We start from the raw sequence: 13342 nt of genomic DNA, 5'->3' as shown, positions 1-13342 counted from the left end.
AGACGCATGTTCAGATATTTTATTGTTTTCTTCCGCTTATTCTAAATTTTTGTTGTTTACACGTTATTGTTTTATATAATGTTAAAAAGAATAAAAATTGGTAAAAGGGTAATTTGTCTAATAATTGGCTTGCCTAGCTCACATTAGTAGACGCCATCACGACTCCCGAGGGTGGGAAATCCGGGTTGTGACAGAAGTTGTTAGTTAGATAGTTAGTGTACAGCTATCATACTCAGTTAGTAGAAATAGTGTAGGGACCACTAATTTGTTAGTGGAAGTTAATTATGTATACATGTATAAAATACAATGTACTATTACATTGAGAAATGCAGAACAAATTTCTCCCATTTTCTTCTTCTTCTTCCTCAGCTCATTCTCTGCTCATGCTTCCTCCATTACTAGGGTTCTTCATCTCAAGCATTCTCTGAGTTCTAAAATGGTATCATAGCACGAGCTATGAATTGAAGCTCATAAATCGATCCAAATCTGTAATTCTCGTCCTATCTTAAGTCTCTTCTTCGTATCTCAAATCTGAAGCTTTAAGTCGTCGTCAACAATGGCGAATGACAATTCTGAGCAGGAAATACCTACAACTGTAACTGAAACCTCGCAAACCTCATCGGAGGATGAATTTGAAGAAGGAATCTCAGTTCCAATCACTCATCCTCTGTATCTGGCATCCACTTATACAAGTGAAATTTCTCTGATCTCCTTTCAACTAACAAGGACAGACAATTTCTCTCTATGGTATCGATCTTTGAAAATTGCTCTTCTAGGTCGAAATAAGCTCGGAATGTTGACGGAAGGTGGAAGAAGGAAAAATTTCGAGAAAAATACTGGTATCAGTGGGATAGATGCAATGCAATTTTCTTATCGTGGCTGATGAATGTTGTAGCACCGACTTTGATCAGCGGAATTGCATATGCAACCAATGCACAAACCGTGTGGATGGATCTGCAAGAGCATTTTGACAAGATGAATGACACTAGATGTTATAACCTACACAAGGAAATTGCAACCCTAACTCAAGGTATCTCCTCTATATCTGTATACTATTCTAAACTCAAGGATCTATGGGACGAAACTGAAGATCTAGTTCCTCATCCTGGTTGTGACTGCCCTAAAACTAAGAAATTTATTGAACACCTACACAAACAGAAGCTATATTAGTTTCTTATGGGATTAAATGACTCATATTTACAAGCTCGTAGTCAAATACTTATGATGAAACATGTTCCCTCTGTGAATCAAGCTTATGCTATGTTAATGAGTGAGGAGAGTCAAAGAAATGTAGCAGGATCAGCAGGTATCTTAGGTGCTGCACCTAATGCCACTAGTGGTCACTATGAATCTACAACACTATACAGCTCCAAGTCTGATAATAGACCAAAACACAGAAAGAATTTCAATCTATACTGTGACTTCTGTAAACTAAAAGGTCATAGCAAGGAGAATTGCTACAAAATAGTTGGTTATCCAGCTGACTACAAGTTTAAGAAGAAAGGGGGAGCTGGTGTTTATAATGCAGTAGCTGAGTATGGTTTAACATCTGGCAACTACAATGCACCACCTGAACTAAGTCCCTACACACAGCCTTGTGGACAGCAAAACCCTAGCTTTGAGATGACTACTATGCAGCCAAGATCTGTTCAACCCTTGCAACATAGCAGTCACACTGCAAATATGGAACAACAACCACAACATGGAGGAGGTAGTGCCTTTCCCTTCACCAAGGAACAATATGACCAGATTATGCAAATTTTGAACAGCAATACAGTCAGTCCTACCTCAGCAAACAACAACAGTCCTTCACCTACCTCTCAAGCTAATGCAATAGGTACTAATATTGCTTTACTAGATTTCAATAGTCCACAAGAATGGATCATTGATATAGGGGAAACTAATCACATGGTATCTAATGTCAATCTGTTAGATAAGGCCACTGTAATTGCTCCTCCTATCCCTAGAAAGGTTCTCTTGCCAAATGGAGATGTAACTCAAGTAACTCATGTTGAAGATAGTCAGATATCAAACAACAACACACTAAAAGAAATATTTTATGTACCAAAGTTCAAGTATAACCTGTTGTTAGTGTCAAAAATGACAAGGGATCTAAGGTGTTTTGCCTCTTTCTAACCTGATTTTTGTGTGTTTCAGGAGCTCTTCAATGGCAGGGTGAAGGAGATTGGTAGAGAAAGAGATGGTTTGTGCTTTCTACAACAACATGGAAATAAGATGTTGACTGTTGTGTCCTTGGAAGTTGTTACCTCAAAGGCTGATCTCTCAATAAATCCCAATGATATAGTCTTATGGCATAGGAGACTTGGTCATGTGTCCATCATTGTTTTGAAGAGACTATTCACTGTTAAGCTAGCTAGTATTACTAATGCCATCAATAATTGTTGTGTGCGTCCTTGTGCTAAAGTAACCAGGACACCATTTCCTCACAGTAGTATCAAGAGTACTAGTGTATTTGATCTAATTCATGTAGATGTTTGGGGACCTTATAAAACTGTAACCTTTTATGGTAATAGATACTTTCTCACAGTAGTTAATGACTTCACTAGAATGACTTGAGTTTTTCTTACTGAAACCGAAATCTGATGTGTCTGTTGTACTACTACAATTCCTTGCCTTTGTTCACACACAGTTCAATAAAATAGTAAAAATGGTGAGATCTGACAATGGCTCTGAGTTCCTAAATTCAATGTGTAAAACACTCTTTAATAAGCTTGGTATTCTCCATCAAACCACCTGTGCATACACTCTACAGCAGAATGGGGTAGCTGAGAGAAAGCACAGACATCTCCTAGAAGTCACCAGAGCTCTGAGGTTTCAAGCTTACATTCCCATCAAGTTTTGGGGTCATTGTGTTATCACTGCAGCATACTTGATTAACAAACTACCATCTTCAGTGTTGAATGGGTGTTCACCTTATGAGTAGTTGTACAAGAGGAGGCCTCAGCTAGGACACCTTAGGACTCTACGTTGTTTGTGCTTTGTTAAGAAAGTTCAGGAGACAGACAAACTTATGCCTAGGGCCAAGCCTGTTGTTCTCATGGGGTTCTCAGACACTCAAAAAGGCTATAATCTTTTAGATATTTCTACACAATAATTCTTTGTCAATAGAGATGTTGTCTTCTAGGAGAATGTTTTTCCATTCAAAGACTCTTTGCATGTCTCTCCTCCTATATTCAATTCTCTTCCTTCACCTCCTAGCTGTGAAGAGGTGTACACAGATATATGTCCCTCTCCTCACATAAATCCCTCTACTTCTTCTTCTAGTGGTCCTGAACCTTTGTCTATTGCTCCTGAGCCTTGTCCCACACTGAGAAGATTACTTAGAACCAAACATCCTCCATTATGGCTTAAGGACTTTGTCACTCAGCCTTCTACCACTACTACACCATATTCCATAACCAACTATGTCTCTTATGACTCTCTGTCTCCTTCTTATCAGTCCTATATTGTAGCCTTCTCATCTATTGTGGAACCTCTTCTTATGATGAGGTTGTTCAAGACCCAAGGTGGGTGAAGGCTATGAAATCAAAAATACAGCCTTGGGAGGTTGTCTCACTTCCTCCAGGCAAGGTGCCTATTGATTGAAAATGGATCTTTAAAGTGAAATACAAGGCTACATGGGAGGTTGAAAGGTTTAAAGCTAGATTGGTGGCCAAGGGGTTCAGCCAGCAGGAAGGTATTGATCATCAAAAGACCTTTAGTCTAGTTGTTAAGATAGTCACATTTAGGACCATACTTTCTGTTGCAACTTCTGAGCATTGGCATATCCACCAAATGGATGTGTGCAATGCTTTCCTATAAGGAGATTTGCTTGATGAAATCTATATGACTCTTCCTCAGGGCTTTTAGAGTCAGGGGGAGAGTAGGCCAGCTTGCAGACTCTTGAAATCCTTGTATGGTCTCAAACAAGCACCCAGGCAGTGGAATACCAAGTTATTAGAGGCACTTATTAGCTTTCATTTCATACAGAGTCAACATGATCACTCCTTGTTTGTACAAGGCATTGGCAGCTGCATTGTGGTTATATTAGTCTATGTGGATGATATGCTCATCACATGACCTGATTTGAGACTAGTAAAAAAAACCAAGGCTACACTCCAGAAGATCTTTAAGGTGAAGGACCTAGGAGAGCTGAAATACTTCCTTGGGATAGAGTTTGCAAGATCATCACATGGTATTCTAATGCATCAAAGAAAATATGGATTAGAATTTGTGTCTGAACTTGGCTTAGGTGTTGCAAAGCCTGCTGCTACACCCCTTGAAGCAAATGTGAAACTCACTACTCCACAGTATGATGAACACATAGGCACAACCAACACCTTGGATGATGCACTATTACCAGATATAACTAGCTATCAAAGGCTACTAGGCAAACTCCTATATCTGACAGTAACAAGACCAGACATTGCATTTAGTGTTCAAACTCTTAGCCAGTTTATGCAAAAGCCTAAGAAATCTCATATAGAGGCAGCACTCAGGGTGGTCAAGTATTTTAAGAATCACCCTGGGCAAGGTGTACTTCTATCTAGTCAGAAGAGAAGTGTTATATCAGTCTTCTGTGATGCTGATTGGGCAGCATGCCCATTGACTAGGAAGTCTGTGTCTGGATTTTTTATAAAGTACGGGGACTCACTGAATCATGGAAATCAAAGAAGAAAAGCACTATCTCTAGAAGCTCTGCAGAGTCAGAGTACAGAAGTATTGAAACAACAGTGGTTGAACTAGTGTGGATATTTGGATTACTCAAGGGCATTGGAGTGGTGTTTGAATTGCCAGCTACTATCTTCACTGATAGTAAAGCAGCCATACAAATAGCTGCTAATTGTGTCTTTCATGAAAGGACCAAACATTTAGAGATTGATCGCCACATCATAAGACAAAAGATTCAGCAAGGACTAATATAGATAGAGTATGTGAGAACCAAAGAACAGTTGGTAGATGTGCTGACTAATGGACTGCCTAGAGCTCAACATGAGTACTTAGTGCCCAAGCTAGGATTGCTGAATATCTTTACACCACCTAGCTTGAGAGGGAGTGTAGAAACAGATGCAGTAGCATAGCAAGAAGGAGGAAGTTGTTAGTTAGATAGTTAGTGTACAGTTGTCATACTCAGTTAGTAGAAATATTGTAGGGACCACTAATCTGTTAGTGGAAGTTAATTATGTATATATGTATAAAATACAATGTACTGTTATATTAAGAAATACAGAAAAAAATTCTCTCATTTTTTTCTTCTTCTTCCTCAGCTCATTCTCTGCTCATGCTTCCTCCATTACTAGGGTTCTTCATCTCAAGCATTCTCTAAGTTCTAACATGGTATCATAGCACGAGCTATGAATTGAAGCTCACAAATCAATCCAAATCTGTAATTCTCGTCCTATCTTAAGTCTCTTCTTCATATCTCAAATCTGAAGCTTTAAGTCATCGTCAACAATGGCGAATGACAATTCTGAGCAAGAAACACCTGCAACTATAACTGAGACCTCTCAAACCTCATCGGAGGATGAATTTGAAGAAAGAATCTCACTTCCAATCACTCATCCTCTGTATCTGGCATTCACTTATACAAGTGGAATTTCTCTGATTTCCTTTCAACTAACAAGGACAGACAATTTCTCTCTATGGTATCGATCTTTGAAAATTGCTCTTCTAGGTCAAAATAAGCTCGGAATGTTGACGGAATGTGGATGAAGGAAAAATTTTGAGAAAAATACTGGTACCAGTGGGAGAGATGCAGTGCAATTGTCTTATCGTGGCTGATGAATGTTGTCGCACCGACTTTGATCAGCGGAATTGCATATGCAACCAATGAACAAACAGTGTGGATGGATCTGCAAGAGCGTTTTGACAAGGTGAATGACACTAGATGTTATAACCTACAAAAGGAAATTGCAACCCTAACTCAAGGTATCTCCTCTATATCTGTATACTATTCTAAACTCAAGGATCTATGGGACGAAACTGAAGATCTAGTTCCTCATCCTGGTTGTGACTGCCCTAAAACTAAGAAATTTATTGAACACCTGCACAAACAGAAGCTATATCAATTTCTTATGGGATTAAATGACTAATATTTACAAGCTCGTAGTCAAATCCTTATGATGAAACCTGTTCCCTCTGTGAATCAAGCTTATGCTATGTTAATGAGTGAGAAGAGTCAAAGAAATGTCACAGGATCAGCAGGTATCTTAGGTGTTGCACCTAATGCCACTGGTGGTCACTATGAATCTACAACACTATACAGCTTTAAGTCTGATAATAGACCAAAACACAAAAAGAATTTCAATCTATACTGTGACTTCTGTAAACTAAAATGCACCACCTGAACTAAATAGTTGGTTATCCAGCTGACTACAAGTTTAAGAAAAAAGGGGGAGCTGGTGCTTATAATGCAGTAGCTGAGTATGGTTTAACATCTGGCAACTAGAATGCACCACCTGAACTAAGTCCCTACACACAGCCTTCTGGACAGCAAAACCCTGGCTTTCAGATTACTACTATGCAGCCAAGATCTGTTCAACCCTTGCAACACAGCAGTCATACTGAAAATGTGGAACAACAACTACAACATGGAGGAGGTAGTGCCTTTCCCTTCACCAAGGAACAATATGACCAGATTATGCAAATTTTGAACAGTAATACAGTCAGTCCTACCTCAACAAACAACAATAGTCTTTCACCTACCTCTCAAGCTAATGCAGCAGGTACTAGTATTGCTTTACTAGTTTTCAATAGTCCACAAGAATGGATCATTGATATAGGGGAAACTAATCACATAGTGTCTAATGTCAATCTGTTAGATAAGGCCATTGTAATTGCTCCCCCTATCCCTAGAAAGGTTCTTTTGCCAAATGGAGATGTCACCCAAGTAACTCATGTTGGAGATAGTCAGACATCAAACAACAACACACTAAAAGAAGTATTTTATGTACCAAAGTTCAAGTATAACCTGCTGTCAGTGTCAAAAATGACAAGGGATCTAAGGTGTTTTGCCTCTTTCTAACCTGATTTTTGTGTGTTTCAGGAGCTCTTCAATGGCAGGGTGAAGGAGATTGGTAGAGAAAGAGATGGTTTGTGCTTTCTACAACAACATGGAAACAAGAGGTTGACTGTTGTGTCCTTGGCAGCTGTTACCTCAAAGGTTGATCTCTCAATCAATCCCAATGATATAGTCTTATGGCATAGGAGACCTGGTCATGTGTCCATCATTGTTCTGAAGAAACTATTCCCTGTTAAACTAGCTAGTATTACTAATGCCATCAATAATTGTTGTGTGTGTCATTGTGCTAAACTAACTAGTACACCATTTCCTCACAGTAGTATCAATAGTACTAGTGTATTTGATCCAATTCATGTAGATTTTTGGGGACCTTATAAAACTGCAACCTTTGATGGTTATAGATACTTTCTCACAGTAGTTAATAACTTCACTAGAATGACTTGAGTTTTTCTTACTGAAACTGAAATCTGATGTGTCTGTTGTACTACCACAGTTCCTTGCCTTTGTTCACACACAGTTCAATAAAATAGTAAAAATGGTGAGATCTGACAATGGCTCTGAGTTCCTAAATTCAATGTGTAAAACTGTCTTTAATAAGCTTGGTATTCTCCATCAAACCACCTGTGCATACACTCTACAGCAAAATGGGGTAGTTGAGAGAAAGCACAGACATCTCCTAGAAGTCACCAGAGCTCTGAGGTTTCAAGCTTACATTCCCATCAAGTTTTGGGGTCATTGTGTTATCACTGCAGCATACTTGATTAACAAACTACCATCTTCAGTGTTGAATGGGTGTTCACCTTATGAGTAGTTGTACAAGAGGAGGCCTCAGCTAGGACACCTTAGGACTCTACGCTGTTTGTGCTTTGTTAAGCAAGTTCAGGAGACAGACAAACTTATGCCTAGGGCCAAGCCTGTTGTTCTCATGGGGTTCTCAGACACTCAAAAAGGCTATATTCTTTTAGATATTTCTACACAATAATTCTTTGTCAATAGAGATGTTGTCTTCTAGGAGAATGTTTTTCCATTCAAAGACTCTTTGCATGTCTCTCCTCCTATATTCAATTCTCTTCCTTCACCTCCTACCTGTGAAGAGGTGTACACAGATATATGTTCCTTTTCTCACATAAATCCCTCTACTTCTTCTTCTAGTGGTCCTGAACCTTTGTCTATTGCTCCTGAGCCTTGCCCCACACTGAGAAGGTCACTTAGAACCAAACATCCTCCATTATGGCTTAAGGACTTTGTCACTCAGCCTTCTACCACTACTACACCATATTCCATAGCCAAATATGTCTCTTATAACTCTTTGTCTCCTTCTTATCAGTCCTATATTGCAGCCTTCTCATCCATTGTGGAACCTCTTCTTATGATGAGGTTGTTCAAGACCCAAGGTGGGTGAAGGCTATGAAATCAAAAATACAGCCTTGGGAGGTTGTCTCACTTCCTCCAGGCAAGGTGCATATTGATTGAAAATGGATCTTTAATGTGTAATACAAGGCTACATGGGAGGTTGAAAGGTTTAAAGCCAGATTGGTGGCCAAGGGGTTCAGCCAGCAGGAAGGTATTGATCATCAAAAGACCTTCAGTCTAGTTGTTAAGATAGTCACAGTTAGGACCATACTTTCTGTTGCAACTTCTGAGCATTGGCATATCCACCAAATGGATGTGTACAATGCTTTCCTACAAGGAGATTTGCTTGATGAAATCTATATGACTCTTCCTCAGGGCTTTCAGAGTCAGGGGGAGAGTAGGCCAGCTTGCAGACTCTTGAAATCCTTGTATGGTCTCAAACAAGCACCCAGGCAGTGGAATACAAAGTTATTAGAGGCACTTATTAGCTTTCGTTTCATACAGAGTCAACATGATCACTCCTTGTTTGTACAAGGCATTGGCAGCTGCATTGTGGTTGTATTAGTCTATGTGGATGATATGCTCATCACAGGACCTAATTTGAGACTAGTAGAAGAAACCAAGGCTACACTCCAAAAGATCTTTAAGGTGAAGGACCTAGGAGAGCTGAAATACTTCCTTGGGTTAGAGTTTGCAAGATCATCACAGGGCATTCTAATGCATCAAAGAAAATATGCATTAGAACTTGTGTCTGAACTTGGCTTAGGTGCTGCAAAGCCTGCTGCTACACCCCTTGAAGCAAATGTGAAACTCACTACTCCACAGTATGATGAACACATAGGCACAGCCAACACCTTGGATGATGCACTATTACCAAATATAACTAGCTATCAAAGGCTACTGGGCAAACTCCTATATCTGACAGTAACAAGACCAGACATTGCATTTAGTGTTCAAACTCATAGCCAGTTTATGCAAAAGCCTAAGAAATCTCATATAGAGGCAGCACTCAGGGTGGTCAAGTATTTTAAGAATCACCCTGGGCAAGGTGTACTTCTATCTAGTCAGAAGAAAAGTGTTATATCAGTCTTCTGTGATGCTGATTGGGCAGCATGCCCATTGACTTGGAAGTATGTGTCTGGATTTTGTATAAAGTACGGGGACTCACTGAGTCATGGAAATCAAATAAGCAAAGCACTATCTCTAGAAGCTCTGCAGGGTCAGAGTACAGAAATATTGAAACAACAGTGGTTGAACTAGTGTGGATATTTGGATTACTCAAGGACATTGGAGTGGTGTTTGAATTGTCAGCTACTATCTTCACTGATAGTAAAGCAGTCATACAAATAGCTGTTAATCCTGTCTTTCATGAAAGGACCAAACACATAGAGATTGATTGCCACTTCATAAGACAAAAGATTCAGCAAGGACTAATCTAGATAGAGTATGTGGGAACCAAAGAACAGTTGGCAGATGTGCTTACTAAAGGACTGCCTAGAGCTCAACATGAGTACTTAGTGTCCAAGCTAGGATTGCTGAATATCTTTACACCACCTAGCTTGAGAGGGAGTGTAGAAACAGATGCAGTAACATAGCAAGAAGGAGGAAGTTGTTAGTTAGATAGTTAGTGTACAACTGTCATACTCAGTTAGTAGAAATAGTGTAGGGACCACTAATCTGTTAGTGGAAGTTAATTATGTATACATGTATAAAATACAATGTACTGTTACATTGTGAAATACAGAACAAATTTTTCTCATTTTTTTCTTCTTCTTCCTCAGCTCATTCTCTGCTCATGCTTCCTCCATTACTAGGGTTCTTCATCTCAAGCATTCTCTGAGTTCTAACAATAACTTAATATTTTTTTCATAGCTGCAAATATCAAGGATAGCGTTTATGAATATTTTAGTTTATTGCAAATAGTTTATGCTATCCAAAAAACATGACGTTGACATGGATACAGACAAATTAAATAATCTAATCAATATAAATAGTACTAACCATCTTAAGTAATAATTAAGAATGAATAATTAGATTAATTAAGAAATGCATTTGATCTTATCTTGCTTTCTTCTTCAATGCATCGAAATTTGTTGTTGAACTAATCCTATATGGACCACTCTTTTAAACTCAAAATCATTACTGTGACATTGTATGCTAGAATTGAGCTGAAACTAGGCTTGGGCACTCCTGATAATCAAGAAAAACTATCCAATTAATAGATTAATTTCCTTAGTTTCATTTTCAAGAGAAAAAAGATCCTCAAAATTGTCTGATTTTGCACCATCCAAGATGGCATGTGAGATTTATTTAAAGAATGTGGTGGAATGATAAGATTTATTTATTCTTAATCAATAATTTCGGAGAATAGATGAACTACCGATAGCTAAAAAAATACTTCTTCTTAATGAATCTTACACGACGTAAACCTATTAATCTGACCAATATAGATACCGCATACCAGATGCTTAATCCATTTTTTTAAAAGTACTTCGCATTATGCTTTTCGGAACATGCATGTGAACCCAATGAGGCTTTGATAAAGGTATCAAAATCTACATATAATTGGTGCAATTCTAATCTTAAGTAGACTTTCTCGTCCCCCTTTTCTTTTCCTTGGTGTCCCTGCTAATATCAACAGGGTTTTTTCGTTGTTTGGTGTCGATGCTTAATCAACAAAGTTTACATGTCATTTTAAATGAAAAATAAACACATGGTATGAGGACTAAGTTATGAAAATTTAGACATCTAGCCATTAGCTAGCCATATAGTCCAAAATTGATGGCGCCCATAAATAAATAAATAGGATTAGAATAACGATAAAACAAACGTTAAGGTCGTTTTCAAATTGTAATATTATAATTGGCCTTTGGATTAGTTTCACATTTGCTTGCACGTCCTCTATAAACAATTAATTACCTCTACCCCATCTCTCCCTTTTTATACTATTCGCTTCTCTTCCTCCATTTTCTTGTTCCCATGAAATCTCTCTCTTATCTTCCATAAATATCAACAGCTTCTATATATATAAATTACAAAACTTAGGACCAAAAGAGACAAAAAGAAAAAGTACTTCAATTCGATATAGCCATGGATGGAAGATTCAATAACATTTTTTTATCTCATGAGCAAGAAGATTCCGAGAATTCGCCGGAAAACAGCCTCGATTCGCCGCGTTCCGACATGTTCAACGATAACAAGATGATGACTTCTACTTCCTCCCCTAAAAGAAGGTCAGTCTCATATACCTTCTTACTTTTCTTTTCCGACATGTTCAATAAAGAAGTTCTTCATTTGTTTTTGGTGGAAAATTTTACTTCAGCTTAAGAGATTTGAGGGAATGTTTTGATATTTAAGTCATGTGCGTGCATGAGAAATATATGGTGCTCACAACATATATATTTAATTTCTTTGAATTGCAGCAGAAGATCCATACAAAAGAGAGTGGTATCAGTGCCAATTAAAGAAGTTGAAGGATCAAAGATGAAGGGTGAAATAAGCATGCCGCCATCTGATTCTTGGGCATGGAGGAAATATGGACAAAAACCCATCAAAGGCTCTCCCTATCCTAGGTTAGTTAGTGAATTGAATTTTCCTTTTTAATTATTTTTGGGAATTTGTCGTAATTTGATAAACTTTTAGGACTGAATTGTATGAAATATCTGAAATTGATTGAATGATTATGATAATTACAGGGGATATTATAGATGCAGTAGTTCAAAGGGATGTCCAGCAAGAAAACAAGTTGAAAGGAGCCGTGCAGACCCTAACATGTTAGTTGTGACGTATTCTTGTGAACATAACCACCCTTGGCCGGCTTCTAGGAATAATCAACACAATCAACGTACAACTACCACTACATCATGTACCAATAATGCAAAGACGAAGACGAAAACATTAGCATCACTAACAGCAGCAGCAACAACAATAATAACAACTACCAATATTGTAGTTTCAGACATTGAGCGCGAAAAAGACACGAGCAATTTCGCAAGTCAATCGGAGCCCAATTCGGATGAAAAATTTACCAATCTCGGTGAATCTTCACTAATTAGTTGCAACGAATTTGGATGGTTTTCGGATTTTGAGTGTTCTTCTACTACCATGCTAGAAAGTCCTATTTTAACCGAAGTCGACGTTACTGATATTGACATGTCATCAACTTTAACAACATTGAGAGAAGAAGATGATTCACTTTTCGCCGATCTCGGAGAGTTGCCGGAATGTTCAAGGGTGTTTGGCCGTGGAATGATGGAAAGGGACGAGGAACGCCGGCGACATAGCTTGAGCTTGACACCTTGGTGTGGGACCACGGGCTGAGATCGTTCGACACGTGTCACTTCTCTACATTTGTCTTTACTTGAGGAAAATATTTTTAACTCTTTTAATTCATTAGGAATTGCGCGTCGTGCGCCATAAGATACCAAAGCAATTTGGTTTTATTGCTTTTTAATATTTCTTTAACTTTTTCTTAGATTTCAGTGTAGGTTTTGTAGTATAGTAAAATAAAAGTTCTCCAATAGAGAGGGCTTTGTCTCAATCTTATTGTAATTAGCATCATTGCCGGCCGTTTCATTTTCAACGGCTAAATTCCTCTTCGATGCCTCTTTACTTTACTTTAAGTGAGAAGGAAGAGATATGCTATTGTTTGTCTTGGGAATTTTGCCAATCACGATCTACCTTTTTCCCTTTTTATTTCTTCTTTTCTTTTATATTTTCACTATACTACCTCCCGGCCTTTTTTTTATGTACAATATTTGATTTTTTCAAATATCAAGAAAGAATTAAATTCTTTTTTTCAAAGTTGCTCTTGGAGTAAAGAGTCTAGGAGTATTTTTTGTATTTTCAATAAATAATTAAGGTTAATATGGTCAATTATATTATTAATCAATGCTAAAATATGAACTTCTTAATATGTAAAAAAACCGTCCCAAAATTATTTAAAGTGGATCGGATGGAGTATTACAT

The 13342-nt window shown here is 38.1% G+C and overlaps 4 protein-coding genes across 5 annotated transcripts; all 4 read left to right on the top strand.

Annotated features, from left to right (window-relative positions):
* Positions 1-556: 556 nt before the first annotated feature.
* On the top strand, positions 557-1170 carry LOC142177988 (uncharacterized). Its single transcript, XM_075247287.1, has 2 exons — positions 557-806; positions 896-1170. The coding sequence occupies exons 1-2, from the start codon at positions 557-559 to the stop codon at positions 1168-1170; spliced, it is 525 nt and encodes a 174-aa protein (XP_075103388.1).
* Positions 1171-1224: 54 nt separating this feature from the next.
* LOC142177987 (uncharacterized) lies at positions 1225-4746 on the top strand. Its single transcript, XM_075247278.1, has 4 exons — positions 1225-2001; positions 2158-2514; positions 3146-3527; positions 4097-4746. The coding sequence occupies exons 1-4, from the start codon at positions 1225-1227 to the stop codon at positions 4744-4746; spliced, it is 2166 nt and encodes a 721-aa protein (XP_075103379.1).
* A 1774-nt stretch (positions 4747-6520) lies between these two features.
* LOC142177986 (uncharacterized) lies at positions 6521-9634 on the top strand. Its single transcript, XM_075247271.1, has 6 exons — positions 6521-6940; positions 7046-7435; positions 7515-7670; positions 8034-8224; positions 8362-8479; positions 8522-9634. The coding sequence occupies exons 1-6, from the start codon at positions 6521-6523 to the stop codon at positions 9632-9634; spliced, it is 2388 nt and encodes a 795-aa protein (XP_075103372.1).
* A 1685-nt stretch (positions 9635-11319) lies between these two features.
* On the top strand, positions 11320-13069 carry LOC107800049 (putative WRKY transcription factor 65). 2 transcript variants are annotated; one of them, XM_016623189.2, is made up of 3 exons: positions 11320-11607; positions 11800-11946; positions 12070-13069. In XM_016623189.2, exons 1-3 carry the CDS (start codon positions 11465-11467, stop codon positions 12692-12694), a joined length of 915 nt encoding a protein of 304 aa, XP_016478675.1. In that variant the 5' UTR covers positions 11320-11464; the 3' UTR covers positions 12695-13069. The 2 variants fall into 2 exon arrangements, with proteins under 2 accessions (XP_016478675.1, XP_016478674.1); XM_016623188.2 differs by having other exon boundaries at positions 11321-11607; positions 11797-11946.
* Positions 13070-13342: the final 273 nt, after the last annotated feature.

The sequence above is a fragment of the Nicotiana tabacum genome, chromosome 3, assembly GCF_000715075.1.
Source record: "Nicotiana tabacum cultivar K326 chromosome 3, ASM71507v2, whole genome shotgun sequence".
Classification (NCBI taxonomy): Eukaryota; Viridiplantae; Streptophyta; class Magnoliopsida; order Solanales; family Solanaceae; genus Nicotiana; species Nicotiana tabacum.
Note: the sequence above shows the minus strand (reverse complement) of the source record. Positions and strands in the feature narration are given on the sequence as shown.

Coding starts and splice junctions, on each gene's coding strand:
- LOC107800049 (XM_016623188.2), top strand. CDS start 11,465: ATGGATGGAAGATTCAATAACATTTTTTTATCTCATGAGCAAGAAGAT. Junction 11,608..11,796: donor ACTTCCTCCCCTAAAAGAAG/GTCAGTCTCATA, acceptor TTTGAATTGCAG/CAGAAGATCCATACAAAAGA. Junction 11,947..12,069: donor AAAGGCTCTCCCTATCCTAG/GTTAGTTAGTGA, acceptor TGATAATTACAG/GGGATATTATAGATGCAGTA.
- LOC142177987 (XM_075247278.1), top strand. CDS start 1,225: ATGAAACATGTTCCCTCTGTGAATCAAGCTTATGCTATGTTAATGAGT. Junction 2,002..2,157: donor CAAATGGAGATGTAACTCAA/GTAACTCATGTT, acceptor TGTGTGTTTCAG/GAGCTCTTCAATGGCAGGGT. Junction 2,515..3,145: donor TTTGGGGACCTTATAAAACT/GTAACCTTTTAT, acceptor GTTGTCTTCTAG/GAGAATGTTTTTCCATTCAA.
- LOC142177988 (XM_075247287.1), top strand. CDS start 557: ATGGCGAATGACAATTCTGAGCAGGAAATACCTACAACTGTAACTGAA. Junction 807..895: donor GCTCGGAATGTTGACGGAAG/GTGGAAGAAGGA, acceptor TGAATGTTGTAG/CACCGACTTTGATCAGCGGA.
- LOC142177986 (XM_075247271.1), top strand. CDS start 6,521: ATGCAGCCAAGATCTGTTCAACCCTTGCAACACAGCAGTCATACTGAA. Junction 6,941..7,045: donor ACAACAACACACTAAAAGAA/GTATTTTATGTA, acceptor TGTGTGTTTCAG/GAGCTCTTCAATGGCAGGGT. Junction 8,480..8,521: donor TCTCACTTCCTCCAGGCAAG/GTGCATATTGAT, acceptor GTGTAATACAAG/GCTACATGGGAGGTTGAAAG.